The sequence below is a fragment of the Sapajus apella genome, unplaced genomic scaffold, assembly GCF_009761245.1.
Source record: "Sapajus apella isolate SASKATOON/1434 unplaced genomic scaffold, GSC_monkey_1.0 scaffold14, whole genome shotgun sequence".
In the NCBI taxonomy this organism is placed as follows: domain Eukaryota; kingdom Metazoa; phylum Chordata; class Mammalia; order Primates; family Cebidae; genus Sapajus; species Sapajus apella.
The window spans coordinates 35,783,959-35,804,149 of NW_022436954.1; the positions used below are offsets into that span (position 1 = coordinate 35,783,959).

Below are 20,191 nucleotides of genomic sequence, written 5' to 3' on the forward strand. Positions count from 1 at the left end.
TAAAACGCTGGGATTACAGGTGGGAGCACCTGGCATACATTTTGAAAAATGAATTGACAAAAGTATTGCATTAAAAAAAAAAGCAGAAACAAAACTCAAAGGCAGTATTTCTGTGGTTAAAAGTATACATGTTGAATGAAGCTGCTTGAGTTTGAATCTTACACTTACTAGTTGTTTAGCCTCAGGCAAGTCACCTATATTCTCTGTCTTATCCCTAAAATGGTGATAATAATAGTACCTCTTAAAGGTTGTCATAAGTACACACACACACACACACACACACACATACACAATATACATATGTGTGTGTATGGGTATATATATGTATGTATGTATGTGTGTGTGTGTATATATATATATATATATGGCTCAAGGATTGCTTGGTATAGTGTAAGCCCTGCTTAAATATTACCTCCTGTTATTGTAAATGCATCCTGCTTTTCCTATGAAAAAGAGAAGATTGTTCAATTTCTCAGAAAGGAAAAAAAATGATACTAATAGAGTTAGCAAAATCTGGGGAAAATAACATATTCCTAATGGATTCTTAGTAGATAATAGTCTATGTGGAAAAGAAGAATTCAATGTGCTTTAGGTGGGATAAATTATATGTGTCCCAAGAAATTTTTACTGCAGAGTAGATCATAGTAAGGCAGGTCATGTTTTTCCATATAAAAGCAGATGATCAGAAGTTTCTTTCTTGATAAAATTATTTGATATTCACAGAAATATCCAGAAATATGCCTCAAGGGTATAGGAATAAAACTTAAAACATTTGCTATAATTAAATTAGTAAGGAGGGATACGCTTCAAGTCCCTGAGAATAAATAATTTCATATAATTGTTTTTTTGAGATGGAGTTTCACTCTTGTTGCCCAGGCTGAGCACAATGGCATCATCTCAGTTTACCACAACCTCCGCCTTTAGGTTCAAGCAATTCTTCTGCCTCTGCTTCTGGAGTAGGTGGGATTATAGGTAATCTTTTAGTAGAGACAGGGCTTCTCTGTGTTGGTCAGGCTGATCTCAAACTCTTGACCTCAGGTGATCCGCCTGCCTTGGCCTCCCAAAGTGCTGGGATTACAGGTGTAAGCCATCATGCCTGGCCAATTTAGTATAATTTTAATAGCACTGACAATTAGAACTTAACGCAGAATTATTTTATAAGAAAGAAGTTTATTCAACTCATTCTAAATGGCACTCTAAGGGGAAATATTTAATGCAATAAAGGATAGTCTCTTCAGTAAATGGTGCTGGGAAAATTGGATATCTATGTGTGAAAGAATGAAACGAGACCCCTGTCTCTTACCATATTTAAAAATTAAATCAAAATGAATTAAAGACAAGTGTTAAACCTGAAACTATGAAACCACTAGAAGAAAAACACTGGGCAAATACTTTAGGACATAGACCTGGGCAGAGAATTTTTTGGGTAAGACCTCAGAACCATAGGCAATAAAAATAAAAATAGACAAATGGGATCACATCTATCTAAAAAGCTCCTGCATGGCAAAGAAAACTCAGAGTGAATAGACAACTGATAGAATGAGGAAAATATTTCCAAATTATCCACTTGACAAAGGATTAATAAATTTGATGAAATATCATACAGAAGACAGAAAAAATGTTCTAAGCGTGGATCAAATTCGTGGCTAGCTCTTTGTATATCTAAAAACAGTAAAAAAGGGTAAGGGACAAAATAAATTTCATTAAACAACACCATTGAAGTAATTTAGAAAAAAAACACTCAAAATAATACTATATATATATTTTTTGTAAATAAACACATATGCAAGTAAACATGTGGAAGAATTTATACTGGCGAAAATGGAGTGGATGTTTTTGGAATGAGTGGGCAGTGGAATGAGCAATACTGAAAGAAGAAGAAAACAGTAGTGAGGAAATTATATGGATCCATGATGACAATTTGCTTTGAATCCAGGCATTTTATTAACTTTGTTCAATTGAGTTCCAAAATAAGATTGGGGGGGAAAGTGTAAATAAAAACACAATAAAAGTTTTTTAAATCACTGGATTGGAAATATGCTATAACTCTTACGTCAGACACTCTCACTACATCAGGAGACATACATATAGGCTCAAAGTCATTAAATTATAGACTTTTGGTATTGGGTGATACCCTTAGGGGTAAGCATTTCATTTTAATGATGAAGGATATTTCACTACAAAATTTGAAGTGCTTTTTGGAGATCAGTTGAGAGGTATATTACCTTTAAAAATATTTGTTCCAAAAGTCTTAGACATGGTTACCTTTTCTCTGAATAAATTGGTGTGGCCATATAGAACAGATTTATTTAAAGTCTTTTTATTGACCTTAGTGGTTACCTCAGAGAGGAAATACTCAATACATCCTAGTGCTAAATTATTTACTGTATTGAAATAACTATATTCTAAACAAGTCAATAATACAATAGTTTCTGCCAAATTTCTTCACAGGACTACAATCTGATATTATTGTATAGATCTGATTCAAAGTCTCTGTATTTTTAAATATTCTCAAGCACAATTTATTAAATCATCCAGTGTCCCTTACAAAAATATTTGTGATAAAATGTAATTAGAATTGATTGTTCAGTTTTTCCACCCCAATGAATCAATATGTCTTATTTTATTAAGATGATAAAAATCACTCTTCCCTTTTTTAACTTGGTTACTAAAAGGCTCAAAACTAGGAGGCTCAAAAATTTTCAACTCAACAGTGCAGTAGCTTTTTTTTTTAACCCGTATTTCCTGGTATTTAAATTCATATATATTCTTACATCATTCAGCTCTTGCTTTCCTGTACTTGTTATAATGCTTTCATTGTATGTAAGCCTTTTAAGGGATTTACTTAAATATTTTTATGGAAGTCAGTGAGAAGCTGATTTCAGAGACAACTGATAAATCGTTTAGAAAAGCATTTATAGTAATTTTCATCTCAGCTTGTGACTTACCTCAAACACAATAATGAAGGCCAATCTAGCAGCAAGGATATGCCAGTATTGTAAAGTAAATTCATAGGGTTTGGAACTCCAAGGGGGGCCTCTGTAGTCTCGGTACCTGAAATCCAAAATACAAACAGAATGAGAAATAGAGATCAAAGAGCGGAAGCCCGAATTTTCTTGATTTGCCAAAATGCCAAAATAACACTTTAAATGTGCTCATTAACATGCAGAGGAGAGTAGGTGAAATGGTGAAAGCAAGCAGGAAAGATAACTATTACAAGTACCTGCAATAACCAGATTTTCCCATACCAAGTTCACTCAGGTCAAAGAAGGATAGGCTATTGTTGACATATCCCTTTAAGCAACTGGGAGAAAAAAAAAAACAAAAAAAACATGTGACTCAAGATATTCACACGTTTCTAGTCTAATTATTTTATTACAAATACCAGAATTTTATAAATGTAATTATTCTTTCCATTCTAATGATAAACTTTTAGCAATTCAGCTCCTTTATTCCATTCCCTAACTCTCATAATTGTACCTTAATGAGACAGATTCCTGCCATGCCAATTTCTTCCAGTAATTCCTATCTTCCTTTTCATCTGATTTATGTTCATTAAGTAGTTACTACACACTCGACATTTTGCTAATTACTTTCTATGCATTAAAGCACTATAAAATATGTTTTATAAATATGCATTCACATAATACTATTCAATTATAATTAAGTAGTTAGCGAATAAATATTGCTTTTTTTTTTGGAGACAGAGTCTTGCTCTGTTGCCCAGGCTGGAGTGCAGCGGTATGGTCCCAGCTCACTGCAACTTCCACCTCCCGGGTTCAAGCAGTTCTCCTGCCTCAGCCTCCCGAGAAGCTGGGATTACAGGTGCCTGCCACCATGCTCAGCTAATTTTTTTATTTTTAGTAGAGAGAGGGTTTCACCATGTTGGCCAGGCTGGTCTCCAACTCCTGACCTTGTGATCCATCCGCCTCAGCCTCCCAAAGCACTGGGATTACAGGCATGAGCCACCGCGCCAGGCCAACATTGCTTATTTTTTACTTATTCAACATATATATTCATTCAAGATCTATGATTCATTTGAAAAATTCTTAATGCTTGGTACTTAATAGTGAACAAAACAGGCAAAAACCTCTATCCTTGGGTAGCTTACATTCTAGCAGAGTGGGAGAGGAAAGACGTAAGCACACAATAAACATAAGTAAATTGTGCAGAATATTAAAATGCAATAAGTGCTACGGAAATAAAAATGAGGTAATTCTTCCAATAAGTCAGCATTCCTATGGTAACAAAAATCAAGTTTTTAAAGACACTGGAAATGTACGGAAATAAGAACTAGATGAACAAATGTTCCAAAGAGAGAAAAGACCTTTCTAGAGAAATTGGCAATCATCAATTATTTTTCTTTCCTGGAGGCATTCATTTGTCAAATCTGGGTGAATACTAAGAATTAGGCTCAGCAGGGCAAAGGGGCTGTACCAAGGGCAACAGAAACCAATGAGTTTTGCCAATTGCATGGGGCTGGGGTGACAGATTGGAAGGTACAGAAGCCCCAAATGCCTGGATGCTTTTCTCATGGGATATTTGCTAAGTTTTTGGGCTGCCTGGAAAGATGGGGGTGGGAGTGAACTTGGTTTCCAAAAGGCAGAATGAAATCTTCCAGAGTGTCATAGCACTTAAGAGAAAAAGGCTTTCTGCAAGTCCTGCTGCAGGAGGGAGGAGGCCTGCCACTAACACAGAGCCTCTCAAAGTTTTGAGGCAGTGGGGACAGAAAGAAGAAAGGTAAATTTAAATCTTCCACAGACCACAAATGAATCTCAAGACCAAGTGGAGCTAATTCTCGCAATGCAAGTTTTTTTCCCATCATATAAAAATTGCTCAGTGGAACTCACTACATTAACAGAACAAAAAGAAAATCTTAAGAATATATAAATAAATAAACATTTTATAAAACTGCAGACATAATAAACTATTCAACAAACCGAAAATCTGGTAGGATCTTAATGTGATGAAGAATATCTACATAAATACATATAGCTAATGTCATATTTAACAGTGAAATGTTAAATATGTTGAACACTTCCTTCTGAAGTCAGGGAGAAGACAAACATTTCTCTTCTCACTATTTCTATTCAACTTTGTCTACACAAGTAGAAGAAAAAGATAAAACTGGAATTAACATAAAGAAACAAAGTCATATAAATATGACTTTATTCACACATGGCATAATTATGTATACAGGAAATACAAAATAGTCTAAAAACCATTTGAACTAATGAGTGAATTTAGCAAAGTCACTAGATAGATGCAAGGTCAATATAGAAAAAGTAGCTATTTCTATATACTAGCAGCAAATGAAAGAAAATAAAATTGAAACAAATACTATTTATAGTGACATTACAAATACCAAACATCTGGGCATAAATCTAAAAATGCCATATAGGACCTCTATACTGGGATCTAAAAACAAATCACATGTCGCAGACAATTCAATAAATAAATAAATGGAGTCAGCATATTTAAAGACTGGTTAAAATGTCAATTCTTTCAGATTTTTAAAAAATGGTAGCTGATAAATTGAATCTAAAGTTTATATGTAAATGTAAAGAATCTATATTAGGAAAGTCATTGTTGAAGAAGAAAATGTACAGATTACAGCACATAACATTGATTTACTGTAAAGCTACCGTAATTAAGACACTGATCTTCATACAAGGAAAGACAATAGACCAATGAAAAGAAGAGATAGTTCAAAAACGGATCGACGAACATACATTCAACTGATTTATGAAAAAAATGGTACTGCAATCCTGTGGTGAAATAATTGTCTTTTCAACAAATGGTGTGGGAAAAATTGGATGTTCTTAAAGAAAGCAATGTAAACCTTTGACTACCTCACAACATAATAGATTAAGCTAAGGGAAATTGGGATGAGGGGGTTAAAATTTCACGTAGAGTCCTTAGGGTAGACTTTGTTGAGAAGATAACATAAGAAAAGGTTAGGAGTTGAGAGAGGCAGCCATGAGGGTATCTGGGGATGGACAGTTTCAAGCAGAAAAAGCAGAGTCCTTGCCATGGACCAGGGACTTCAAGAGGGTAGCAGTGGTGAAAACAACGGGAGGGAGGGAAATAGTGCTGGAAAATGAGTTCAGAGAAAAAGCTCACTTTGTATGAACTTAAGGAGGATTCTGGCTCTCAGAGTGAGGTAAGAAGACAGTACTGTTTTTGGACCACATGAATTACATGAACGAACTTAAAATTTTAAGGATCAAGGATCCAGGTGAGAGATGATAGTATCTTGAGCTAGGTAGTCGCAGTGGAAGTGGTATGAAAAGGGGATGTTTACAAAGCAGGGTCAACATGTTTTCCAGTGGATTGTGTGGGGTGTGAAAAAAAAAGTATTCAAGGCTGATTCCAAGGATTGTGGTGTGAGCTACCATAATTATGAAATTGCTATTAACTGAGATGGGGAAGGCTGAAGGTTAAGCAGGATTGGATGAAATTTGGAGTTCAAATTTGGGCATGGCAAGTTTTAGATATTTATTAGACATGTAAGAGGAGATGCCAAGTAGACAGTGGAATATTCAAGTTTAGAATTCTGGTATGAGAGTAGATCAATCCATGAAACTGAATTAGAAAACCAAGGAAATAAATAGAAATACAGAAGATAATAAGTCCATAGTCTGAGCCCGTGGGGAACTCCAAAACTAAAATGGAGAGATGTGGAGAACTAGCAAACATCATTGGACAGGTATAGCTGGTAGCAGGAAAACCAAAATTATGTGGCTTTCTGAAAGTCAAGTGAATAAAGTATATTAAAGAGGGAATGATCAATTGTCAAATGCTGCCTAGAGGCCAAATTATGTGATAACTGGGAGTTGACAAGTGAGTTTGACAATGTGAAAGTCATGACATCTCAGGGGTGCCATGGAGCATATGTGCTATTGAAAAGAGTTGAAAAGGGAAGAGGAGGAGGGGAACTGGAGAACACAGGAACAGAAAATTCTTTGGATGTAGTTTTTGTTACAAATGGGGGCAAAGACATAAAGATGCAACTGGAAGGCAGCTGGGGCACGGGAGAACTTTATTGACTAGAAGAATACAAGCATGTTTCGATGTTAATGTGAAAAAGTAAATAGAGGTAAAACACATAATGTATGAGAAAAAGGGGTGAATTACTAGAATAATGGTCTCAGAGAAAGAGGAAGAGATTCAGGGCATAAGTAGAGGAATGTTGCCTTTAATACAGGAGCACAGATGGTTCTATTTCTAGGAACTTGGAGAAGACAGGCTATATGGGACACATACTGTAGGTAGGAAGATGTGATATTAGACATCTGTGGAAGTTCTTTTCTAATTGCTTCAATTTTTTTTTTAAGTAAGAAGCAACATCAGTTCAGTGAGAATAAAAAAGAAGGTGCAGAAGGCTTGAGGAGCAAAGGAGAAGGCATGATAAACTTCTCTAAAAAAGTAGACGGGCAAATGGACTAAAAAAATAAAATATGTTTATCAGGTCCACACAAAGCATGTGATACCAATTTAAAGTGAAACTAGTCAGTGTGGTTGTTCGTTTTCCAACATTCACACGCAGCTGCATGAGTGCAGTGTACAGTAGACAAAGAGTTCGGAGAACCAAGGATGTGATTCTGCAATTCCATAACAAAGTGAATGGGGGCAGAGACCTGCATATCCAAGGAAGTGGTTACAGTGATTGGGCAACTGATTTGTAAGATGTTTAAATTTAAAAACATCTGACTGAACTTCTTACTCACTTTTTTTTTTTTTTTTTTTTTTTTTTTGTGGCAGGGTACGGAGTTTCGCTCTTGTTACCCAGGCTGGAGTGCAATGGCGCGATTTCGGCTCACCGCAACCTCCGCCTCCTGGGTTCAGGCAATTCTCCTGCCTCAGCCTCCCGAGTAGCTGGGATTACAGGCACACGCCACCATGCCCAGCTAATTTTTTGTATTTTTTTTAGTAGAGACGGGGTTTCACTGTGTTGACCAGGATGGCCTTGATCTCTTGACCTCGTGATCCACTCACCTCGGCCTCCCAAAGTGCTGGGATTACAGGCTTGAGCCACCGCGCCCGGCCTCAAATTTTTTATGTTGGCCAAATTATGGTGAGGAATACAATCACTACTAATATTGTTTGGTGCCACTGCCTTTAGTTATGCAAAACTAGAGAAACTTTATTCACCAATATTTTTGGATCACTAGGGCAAATGTAAATATATTAAAAGGGAAAATGATATCTTAATTTCATTATAAAAATTCTATTGACTTCATGGACCCCTGAAGGAGATCTGCAGACCACATGTTAAGAAGGACTGCCCTCAGATAAATAGTTGAAATCTAGATTCAAATACACATCTATTTGATTCTAAACGTTGAATTCTTAATTACAGAGAGCTATGCTGGTTTCACTCCATTAGTTGTCCATCTAAGACCCAATAATTTATCATTTCACCTAGTCTCTTCCCAATATCCTTCTCTCCCACTGTCATCTTGTCCTTCTGCCACTTGGCTTCAAAAATTTCCAATCTGAATCAATCTGTGCCAATTTAGCTGCTAAGCATACATGGAAAATAATTAAACAGGGTGTTCTTCCGAATGTGTGGTGTCAGTGTAACATAAGCCCTTCACGTCTTTGCTTGAAATTAGTCTACATTCCTAACAACTGAATATGGAGACAAGATCGGGTGCTTCCTACATGAAAAGCAGGTTCTGGAATGTAGAGTACCTGTCAATCTCATTTTCATCTGCCACTAGGTGGCAGTGAAGACACTGGCAAATAATGCTTCTATGGACAAGGACTCCTTGACAATCCTATATATTTTAAAACCTTAACATCTGCTTCTAGATTATTTTGAATTAAGAAATAACAGGGTCTTTTAAACTACGAATACACAATCTCACTTATATTGAAATAGTGCTTTGTAGTTCATAAGATCTTATCTCAGACACCATTTCTTAATCATAAGGGCCATGAACACTTTTTATCATGACCAACTAGGTCCAGCTTAATGATGTGCCTTTTACTAAAAGGCAAAGTTAGAACTTGAACATCAAATGTCTAGCATCAAGTTAAAATCCTTTGACAAGATCCCAAAATATGCAATATATAAAGGAAATATCCATCCCTTTATCACCTCTCTGAAAAATTGAGACATTTACATCCAGAAAGGTAATTCATTGATCCGAGAAAATGTCAGCTCCTCAGCAGAGTTAACAGTGGATTTCCTCCTGTTCCAGGGCTCATTCTGCTGTGGCACATGTCCTGCATCCAGATCAGCTGCATACTGCTGAAGGAAGCAGGAGAAGCTTCTCCTGTGAGCTTCTCCCACATCTAAGTCTGATCTCCAACTACAGCTCTGTTTTACGTGTCTCCAACACCTCCCTATTCCTCAAATCCAATGCCCTCTTGCCTTTTCCCCCAATACCTTATTTCGGTAAGGAAATAGCTGGAAAAAACCTACATGACCTAAAGCAGTGGTTCTAAACTGGGTGATTTTGTCCCCCAGAGGACATCTGGCAATGACCAGAGATAATTTTGGTTGTCACAACTTGGGGAATAGGGAGGTTACTACTGGTATCTACTGGATGGTGATCAAGGATGTGGCTAAACATCCTACTATGTACAAGACAGCCCTCTGCCTCTATGAAAAGATAGAATTACTAGATCTAAAACATCAATAGTGCAGAGGTTGAGAAACTGTGTTATAAATAGTGGATTTAAATTTTAAAAGCAAATACATGGGAGACAGAATATTTTGCATTCTTAAAGCCCTCAGTTGTAAATTCCTTTTTGAAAATCTCTAGACATATAGCCGACAGTTCCTTCATGTTCTGCTTCTCCCCGCAAATTAGCACCGTTCCATTCAGCCATTTGATTAGCCAGTATAGGTTGCAGTTTCCCCATCTATACAGTAAGAAGATTGCACTGGGTGATTTCTAAGATAACTTCTATTTACAAAATGTAACTTCTACATATATTTTTAATATTTTGATATTTGTGATGGGTTTCCAAGTAAAAGCATTAGACTCTAAAATTATTTGCTATAATAACACTGTTGTCCTTTCTACCTTGCTTAATTTCATCTAATAAACAGATTATAAATGCAATGCTTAGAAACACTACCCTTAACGGTCACAGAACAAAACTTCCCAATAAGTTCCCATTTTAATTACAAATGTAAAACATATCAGGAGGATATTTAAATTTTAACCTTACTTTTCATTTTGTTCTACATGATTTGCACAGGGGCCATATTTGTATTCATAGACAAAACGTGGGATGTAATCTGAAGTAATAGCAATTACAAATGCATTGGTGATCACAGCCAATATACCAATTCCTTCGAGAATTCCAAGCCAGATACCTGGTAAGATAAAGATTAATCATGGTGAACAAAAATAAAAAATATGAAAGCCCTGTGATTAATCTTATTTTGGAAACAATGTTTTGCTTATGTTGGGACCCCAGCTCTGTCCACAATGTGCTTTCTTAGTATAGTACTTTGCTCCAGATATTATAGCTATTGAATAACCTTTTTCCGCAAAGGGAAGATAGATCTCATCTAGAAATATTTAAAATTGAAATGCCATTAGGACTGCATTCATGTCTGCAACAATGAGACATGGCACAGGTGCACAAGATATTTCGAAGTCTAATTTACAGAACTTGCTGAGGCAGTAAAAATAATATATAAGAAACTTCAAGTTCTACATGGTTATGCATACTGTGAAATATCTGCAGTCACTCTGGAGTTTGTCTTTATTTTTGTCAAATATCTTTTTAAAGTAAAAATATAATGCTCTGTATATAGGTATAATGTGTATATTATATATATTATATATAATTACATATTTTATATATATTACATATTTTATATAGATATAAGATATATATCTATATAAAAATACACACACACATAGTTCCTTTGTGCTGCTCTAACAAAATACTTGAGACTGGGTAATTTATAGTGAACAGAAGTTCCTTGCTGTTTTGAGGCTAGGAAGTCCTAGATCAATGCACCAGCAGGTTCAATATCTGGAGATGGCCAATAATACACCTAAAATATAGGTATATTATATATAACAATATATACAGAGCATTATATTTTACTTTAAAAAGATATTTATATATAAAAATACTATATGAAATACGAATCATACAAATAGGATTAGTATTCCCAATATAGGGCCAGATTACCAAATCAGATATAATGGCCAAATGGCCAAAGAACATAAACACGATTAAGAAAGAAAAAATATGAATATATTACAAAATATATTACAAAAATACTAGTAAATAGAACAATAAAAATTTTCCTCTTCAGTTTCTCAAGGATAGAACAACAATCTAAAAATCCTTATTACACTTGGAATTGTTGCAGAATAGAGAAATAGACTTATGATGAGAGTGTAAATTGGCACATTTCTGTAGGACATGCTGCCAAATTATATATCAAAAACTTAAATGTGTATGGTCTTTGAGCAGGAGTTCCAGTGTATCCTGAGGAAATAATCTGGCAAGGTATATATGAATATGGTCACTTCAGTGTTGTTTATAATAGCAAAGTACTGAAGCAATCTAAACATCTCTGGCTAAAGTAATAATTTTGAAAATGCCATACACTTATAATAGAAACCTGTGCAGCAATTATACAAAATGAGGCAGAACTGTGTCTATTGACAAGGAAAGGTCTATATGAAATCCTTTTTAGTTATGAACAAGTTTATGAAATAGCATGTTAAATATAAACATGGTCTCAACTGAATTAATATTCCTTTTTTCTTCTGATGACTAAAAGTGTTAAGTTTTGTTATGGTTGGAAGGGTGTCCTCATAGGAGAAAACCACATGGTGCTAGCTAGGACCAAATTATGTTGTCTTCGTCCCTTTGTGCTGCTATAACAAAAATACCTGAGACTAAGTTCCTTGCTGTTTTGGAAGCTAGGAAGTCCTAGATCAAGGCACCAGCGGGTTCAATATCTGGAGATGGCCTAGCTTCCAGCTTCCAAAATGGCACCTTGCTGCTGCATCCTCTGGAGGGGACAAACCCTGTGTCCTCACATAGCAGAAGGTGGGAAAGCAAAAAGGGGATGAATGTTGTGTTCTCACACCTTGGGTACTGGAAGAGATTGAAGCCACTCTTTCAAGCTTTTTTCTAAGAGTCCTAATCCCGTTCATGAGGAATCATGGCTTAATCACTTCTTAAAGGCTTCTTAATGCTCTGACACTGACAATTAAATTTCAATATATGAGTCTGGGGCACACTCAAACCATAGCACACTTCTTGGTGTTAGTAACGTAAAAACCATTTAACTTCTGAATCTTACCTATGTCAGTTGCTCGGGCTGGCAAAGGCCTCCGCCATTGGGTAACAAATTTGTATGCATCCAGCCTGATTTCAATGATATTGTTTAACAAAGCCAAAAGAGGGGCTAGAGGAAAAGCCGCAACAAAGATGGTGGTAAAACCAAATTGCAAAACTGCAAAGTAAGAGTATTAGGAAATTAATAAGGAAAGTCACAAACTTCCTTTGTGACAAATTAGATGCTTTATATAAATTGCCTTTAATGCTTTCAACATCCCTACAAAGTAGATATGTTTATCTCATTTTACAGTTAGGACAACTTTATCTCATATATGTTAACAAACTTGCTGAAGGGCAGATACGTAGAAATGTTGAAACCTGTATTCAAATTAAGTTCTGAATGGACTGAAAGTCTATAGGCCTTTCCCCTCTATATAACTCAGCATGAAGAAGAGAGAAAAAGAAGAAGAAATGGAGGGAAGACTGGAGACACAGAAGAGGAGGAGGAGGAGGAACAAGAAGAAAGATGAAGAAGAAGGAAGAGGAGGAGGACAAGAAGAGTAAGGAGGAGAAGAATAAGAACAGGAAGGAAGAGATGGAGGAGCAGGAGGAGGAGGAGAAAGAGAAAGAAGAGAAAGAAGGATGAGGAGGAGGAGGAGGAAGAGAAAGTGAAACCCAATCTTGTCCTCTTTTTCTGTAGATAAGAAAACTGAAGGCAAGAGAGAAGCAAATATTAAGGCAACACTCAGTGATTCTAACAGTTGGAATGAGAATCTCATTTTCTTAATATAAATAATATTCTCAAAGAAATTAAGATTCAGACTGAGTCTGTGCAAAGGTTTAGTGTGAAAAATAATTATTGCTTTATGTGAGTAGAATGGTAGGTTTCTTAACTTAGAAACTGCTTCAGCATTGTTTTGTTTCTTCAAACTATTAGCTCCTTAAGTAGGTGTTCCAATGTGAGAAAAACCTTCATTTTGGTCAATGCATGGCTCTCAGAGAACAAAATACATGAGTCTGCCAAGGGTTAGTATCTCTAGCTCTTTGAGATAAAGGTGCAGATGTGTTTTATAATACTTCGGGTTGGAAAGGAGAGAGATAATTTTCTCTGTTGAGTCAAAGCTTGTGTGAAGTAGAAAAATAATATCAAGAAGGCCAAATAGCCCTGTAGATTTTTTTTTTCTTACCCATTTCTAAGTACTCATCCATCAGTCCATGAAGGTTCATGGGCTGCAGATTCCAGTCATTTTCCCACTGAGGTATGGAAGCATCATGTATTCCCCGCTTGATTTTATGTCGTGACCACCAGTTCTGGATCAGCCTACATCACAGAGCAGACCAAGGGCTTTTGAGATCTGATTCAAGCACCCAGTTAACAATCATAGTGATTCAAGAAATGAGTAAACCCAATTCCACCTCCTCAGAATTGGAGGTATTTGGTTTTACCTTTTATAAAAGTTTTTGGTTTTATCTTTTATAAAACACATTTTGAAAACTTAAAAAATCTTAAAGAATTTTAAAAAAATCTTTTGCAAACTTTAGCATAGGAGAATAGGTGCCAGCCTTCCATAATTCTCCCAGGTCCTATAAAATCTACATATTTATCTGGGAATTCATTCTGTACACTAAAATGGTCCTTGACATTGATTAAACAAATACTATTTCTATGATTCCTTCCCCTTTCCCCACCCATATAGATACTTAAACTTCTATGTTGCCTGCTGTGCTTAAGTCTGACCCTTTCATTGCTCATAACATAAATCATTCTGAGCTATACTCTTTGAACAGGAATAAAATCATGTATCACATAAACTAATTGACCCTTGGGTAGGATTTCAAAAGATTCAAGTTCTAGTTCCCATCCCACAGTGCATTAACCATGTGATTTTTATTAGCAAGTCGTTTCACCTCCCTGAGCTTATAAACATGAGGAGTCTAAGTGTGATTATTACATTCTGCTATTGCAGTGAACAATAATTACTAGGCAATAAGTCTGTGTCCGTGGGTCTGTATTTCAGACCTGGAAAGGAAGTAACAACACTGTTTTCTTAGCCCAAGTACAATCTTGGAATTATGTGACTTAGACATATTGTGACCTTCTGGGTAATGAATTATTTAAGAGCTCAGTGAAAATTATTTCCGGGACAATGTGAATTTTACAGGACTCGGTAAACAGTACCCTTAATAATGGAACCTAAGTGGCAGTTGGAGGAGCAACCACAGAACAAATGTCAGGCAGTACTTCACCCATGAGGTTGCCTCTAGAGCCTCATGAAGGCAATAAAGGGCTGGAGGTGACAGTTGAGGCAGATCTGCTTGTTTCTATTGTATTTATTTTGGTTCTGTTTCAAGTTTTGCTTAAAGAAAGAAAGTTGTGATTTTCAAATGTTTTGCTTTAATGGCTGGTCTACTCCCACTAAATTTTCATTAACAAAGCCTTTGCCTAGGTATTGGGAAGAGTAGGCTGTGCCATGGTGTCCTTAGGATTTAATATACGTGACCCAGACTGACCCCCAGGGCAAGGCCATAATGAAAATGTCCCTTCTAAAGTGCACAGCAAGTATGGCAGTCCATGAGTAGTGATAATAAAAAGAAACTTTTTTATACTGCAATGGCCCCCACACCATCTTGTTGATACTTACGAAGTACTCATAGCATGTTACATTCTGTGCTAGCACCTGACACCTAATTTCCTGTTTCATTTCAATCAATGTTTCCTAAACCCTGTTTTAAAGAGGTGACCCAAGAATAGGAAGGAATACTACAAATGAACTGGGCTCCCCAATCCTCTATTGTCTCTTTGTTAGGAGAGCTTTGCATAAATTTGTTCCGAATATTAAGTCTGTATGAAACTCTCTTCACAAAAAGGTTCTGTCATTTATGCTGAAGGTTTAAAAAGCATTGGGTCAATAAATCTCACGTAATCTTCATAAATCCCCTATATTATAACGGACAAAAAAGTCTTACAGAGGTCAAGGAAATTTTAAGCAAATTTAGCAATGAAGAGAGAAGGAATTTAAACCAGGCCTGAGTAATTCCACAGCACATTCTCTAAGATTGCCTGTAAGTTAACACAACACTTTATAGCAAATTTCAGGGTTAATATCACTTCTGGAACCTCCAGGTCTTTGTTCAATTATGTTCTGACAAAATATGTACCTCTAAAAGAAAAAAAAAAGGGTATAATTTGATATATAAGCCCAAGCTACTTATATCATCAACCAACTAACCAGCTTTTTCCCCAACAGTCAAGAAATTATTCAAATAGTCGTTTTTACTTGAGTAGGCTCCAAGCTTCAATATCATATTGTTTTAAATACCCAGTAGTTTGCTCTATTTTAAAGGAAAGTATATTATTTTAATATACGTGAAAGTGAGCATTCAGCATCTCTGTAAGCATTTCACAGGCAGCTAAAACATTTAAAATAATGAAAATAGAATGCTATTGTTTGATGTTATCACAATCAGTCCTGTTCTAACATTTTTCTTCGTTGTAACAAAGAGTACAAAGCTTCCCATCCAGGATTTGATCTTTGCTCGATTCTTTTGGGAGGAATGAAGGCTGTCTTTCTTAATCAACAAACTTGGTCTGCTGGTAGGCAAAGGAACACCCCAGAAAATTATTTTTACATTCAAGAACCTGTAGTGTCAATCATGTTTTCAAACTAGTAACAAGTGTCTTAATGCATTAAACAAGTTACTCTACAGTCATTATTCTATTTAACCCTTACAGCTGTTCTTGAGGTAGATATATTGTTGATACATTCTTAGCTAAAACAGGCTCTGAAAGGTTTAATTTACACATGGTCAGACATTTAGCAAGAAGCAGAACAGGAACTTAGCCATCATCTGTCTGATTACCACGCCCAAATTCTTAAGCACTACTCACACCTCCTCTAGCTTTCTTCTTTGTAACTACACATTAGGCAAGTTTGAAAATAATGTGCTCACGGGTATCCCAGTTCCATGAAGTTGTTCCATATTTGCTTCAAAAACATAATGACACCCATCTGGAGGCAGAGGTCTATCAAACAGCCACTAGGATGACACTGAAATAGAACATAAGAGTAATAATGATATTAATCTTCTTCCCAGTTGGCTCAGGCATGCCCACCTTTAAACTGTGCAGCAAATTTTAAAGCTGGGTCACACCATCGCGTGCATTGAAAAAAAAAAAAAAAACAAGAAAGAAACAGCATGTATGAGGATATTTGATGGGGGATTCTTCAGTAATTATAATGAAATAATGATCAAAATTATAATAGCAATAGCAACAAATCTAACTTTTGGTGAGCACTTACTGTCTGCCAAGCTCTTTGTTGGGCTTGATCACATTTAATAAATGCTATGGAATATTATATAACCATGAATAATCAAGGTGATAGAAAATAGTTAATTCTATGGCATGTTTATATTATTTTCAATAACCTATTTCAGAATAAGTTTACATTTATAGACAATTTGCAAAGATAGTAGAGAGTTCTCATACACTCCTTACCCAGTTCTAGCAGTTGCTCTGTACATTACAATGGTATATTTGACAAAAGAAAATGATATTAATACATTACAATTAGCTAAATGCAAAGCTCTCTTTGGATTTCACTGGTTTTCCTCTCACTGCTCCAGGATCCAACCCCATATACCCGATTGCATTTATTTTTCACATCTCCCTAGTCTCCTCTGGTCAGTTCGAACAGCTTCTCAGTTTTTCATAACTTTAAATGTTTTGAGGATCGATGAATGTGTAACCTGAGGAAAGTCCCACAATCTCTAATGTTTTTCTTATGTTTAGACCAGAGTTGTGTGTTTTGGAGAGACCAATCAATCACAAAGGTGAAGTGGAATTTCCCTCACATCGTATCAGGAACACATGGGAAGCACACGACATCACTGATGATGTTAATTAGTTAATGTAGTGTTTTTCAATTTTTTCCACTGGAAAGTTGCTCATTTTTCTCTTTTTCTGTTCTATTCTTTAGAAGGGAGCCACTGAGTGTAGCCCATTCTCAAGAGGGTGGGAGGTGTTGAACCTCTGGAGAGGAAGTATCCACATATATTACAAGGTATTTTTAAGTGATAAATGCAACGGCACAAAAATAATTCATCAGTATGACCCCATTCTTTCCTCTGTGCTTTTCTGCATTTTATATTTTCAGTAAGTTCCTATTAGAGACCCACACAAAAATGTGATTTCAATGAAAATTGCCACCAATGTATTTTACTTGAAAATTTTGCCGTATTGAAGACCTTTGGGTGGGAAGGCGTGGGTCTGTTTCTTTAGAAATGGGTCCATGTCCTGCTCATAAGGATGACTGTCTTCCCTATGGCTTTGATCCACAGTTTCTATTTCTATTAAATTGGTACTAGTGGAACTTCAAAGGGAACAAATAATTAAGACACAAAGAGCCTGCTTTTCCTGTTCCAGCCCAGTAATTTAAGACTCCCTAATCTGATCCTGAGAGATTTGCAAATGGTCATGCTTACTGCATGAAGAGGTCTAAATTCTCCCATTGAAGCAAACCTCTTTTTCTAGGCTGAATTTAGCATTTCCTAAACTCTGCCACATATATCTTATAAACAGGTTCACTGGAATGACTAAGGCAGAATAATCATTAAGCTACGGGGGCAAATCACAGATCACAGCTGCAAGCCAAAGCTTTTCATTTTTGTACAGACTCAGAGGCAAATTGACTTGCCCAAGGCCATGCAGTGTTGACCGGTGCTGTGGAAATGAAAGACTTACCACCAGTTCCCTAATCCAATGCTTTTTTACATTACACTAAGGATGAATTCCATTTACCAATGTGTTTGCTGCCTTGATGTGTGGGTTTAAAACAAACATATTATTTTGTGGAATGGGAAAAAGAAGATGATCATAGGATCATGTGATTTCACTCCCCACAAAAAATAGGCCCAAGTAGGGTAGCTAGAAGACAAGTCACTGATAATTTCCTTAAAATTGAGCCTTGATGACTTTATGATTTGTAAGGAAGATAAGGGGGTCCAATAGTTTTTGTGGGTTTGTCAATTCCCATAATGGTGGCCTTGCACTAAAGCCAGTCTATCAAAACTCTAAATTTCATTTGGTAAAAAGAGCCCATACTTAGAATGTTTAAAAGGGCTTGAGTAAGTGTGCAGAAGACACAGGCATTCATTCCAATTGCACCACCCAAAATCATATGACCATGGGCAAGCCAAACTAGATGCTGTCATATATTTTTCTCTTACTCCTTGTGAGAACCCCGGATGGTAGTCGGTATCTTCACTCTGTAGATGATAAAGCTAAGTGACAGAAAGAACTATCAGACTCTAATATCCATGTTCCTTCACTTACTTTAGTATGCTTACTCTAAATCCAACATAGATGTGTGAGCCAGCAATCAGACAGCAATTTCTCAGCAAAATAAAATTTTATTATGTCTTTGATTATACCTGTATGCCACCCTAATGGTGGCTGGTAAGCACAGTGTTCAGAGCACAGTATCTGAAGCTACACTGAAAAGATTTAACTAGTAACTCCATCAGTTTGTATGTTTGTATAATTGTAGAAAAATTGCATTTGCAATTGCAGGCACTGCACATCTATGACTTTGTTTCCTGATCTGTAAAATGGATACAATAATAGAATTGTGAGGATTAAATGCATTAATACACAGAGAGCACTTAGAAACAATTGCTGGAGTATGTTAGCATGTAGTAAGCCCAAATTGGGTAGGTGATCAGTCTTTTAGCAGATACAGTCATAATTCTGGGCCATGAAAGGAAACTGCAAGTTGGATTTGGGGACTTCCAGGCAGCCCCAGATTATGAAATGCCTTAATTTGTGTTTGGCCAATAGAATAATACACAGGTAGCTGTGGAGACAGAGCACTGATAAATATCAGCAACAACTTATAGAGTGCTTACTACACGCCAGGGGGTGTGTTAATTGTGTTATGTAAATTACCTCTTATCTATAAGCAACTTGGCAATCTAAGTATTACTACTGCTGTTTAGGACAAAAACAAACAAACAAACAAAAACCCAGATATTCAGAGAGACTAAATTAAGGGTAAACAACTGGTAAGCAGTAATGTTAGTTTGCCTTTGCACATCGGCTTCTGCTTATAAAGCATATTTTCTTGGAAAACTTTAGGATCTATCCTTTTATTCTGATCAATTTCTAGAATGTTCTGGGGAGACAACACAAAGAGCTCCCCTGAGTGCTTCCCTTTAAAAAAAAAAAAAAGCCTAGAAATTACTCAGTTTTCTTGGGGAATCTTTTCTTAGCCTCTCTCTGGATTATGACCTACTACTAATACCACCATACATAAATTGAATTTTATATTTGAATAATTGAAACAATTTTGAACTAGAAAAGGAATAGATATTTTGACCAAGAAGAGAGAACAGATTCTAGGAATAGACGCAATTATGAGATATACAATATGGTAGATCTGGAATAGCATTTTGCTCAGTGAAAAAAAATGTATTTTTATTAAACATGTGGCTTTCAACTGGGGGCAAAAAAACTTGATTAGACCTTATTCCAAAATAAACTTTTAATGGGTCAAAGATATCAATATTTAAAAACAACGTTAGTAAAAATTATAAGTAATCTTAAAAAAATCTAGAAATGCAAAAACATTTTTTGGCATGATACTATTCCTCAAACCTTCATAGGTTTTTTTTCATGAAACAGTGATATTTTGATTAGAAAATGCTCTATAGCTTTGTTTTAAAAAAAGTATCAAAACAATTAAAAGATACATTAGCAAATGAGGGCAAACTGTAGTAAATTTGAAAGAACAGAGCCTAATTTTATTTGCTTATGTATTAGTAAGACAGAAAAATAGTCAAATTAAAATGGACAGGAATAGTATATACAGAATACACATACAGAAATATACAATGTTCAAGAAACATATGAAAAATA

General features: G+C 35.9%; 1 protein-coding gene across 2 annotated transcripts in view; it reads right to left on the reverse strand.

Moving 5' to 3' along the window:
* ANO3 (anoctamin 3) overlaps positions 1-20,191 on the reverse strand; it is a 173,086-nt gene that overhangs the window by 3,863 nt on the left and 149,032 nt on the right. For both annotated transcript variants that reach the window (XM_032283712.1, XM_032283711.1), the window contains 6 exons: positions 16,228-16,325; positions 13,464-13,597; positions 12,299-12,451; positions 10,189-10,336; positions 3,224-3,304; positions 2,949-3,054 (listed from right to left, as the gene is read on the reverse strand). In XM_032283712.1, the coding sequence (XP_032139603.1) occupies positions 2,949-3,054; positions 3,224-3,304; positions 10,189-10,336; positions 12,299-12,451; positions 13,464-13,597; positions 16,228-16,325 (720 nt within the window). The remainder of the gene's footprint in view (positions 1-2,948; positions 3,055-3,223; positions 3,305-10,188; positions 10,337-12,298; positions 12,452-13,463; positions 13,598-16,227; positions 16,326-20,191) is intronic.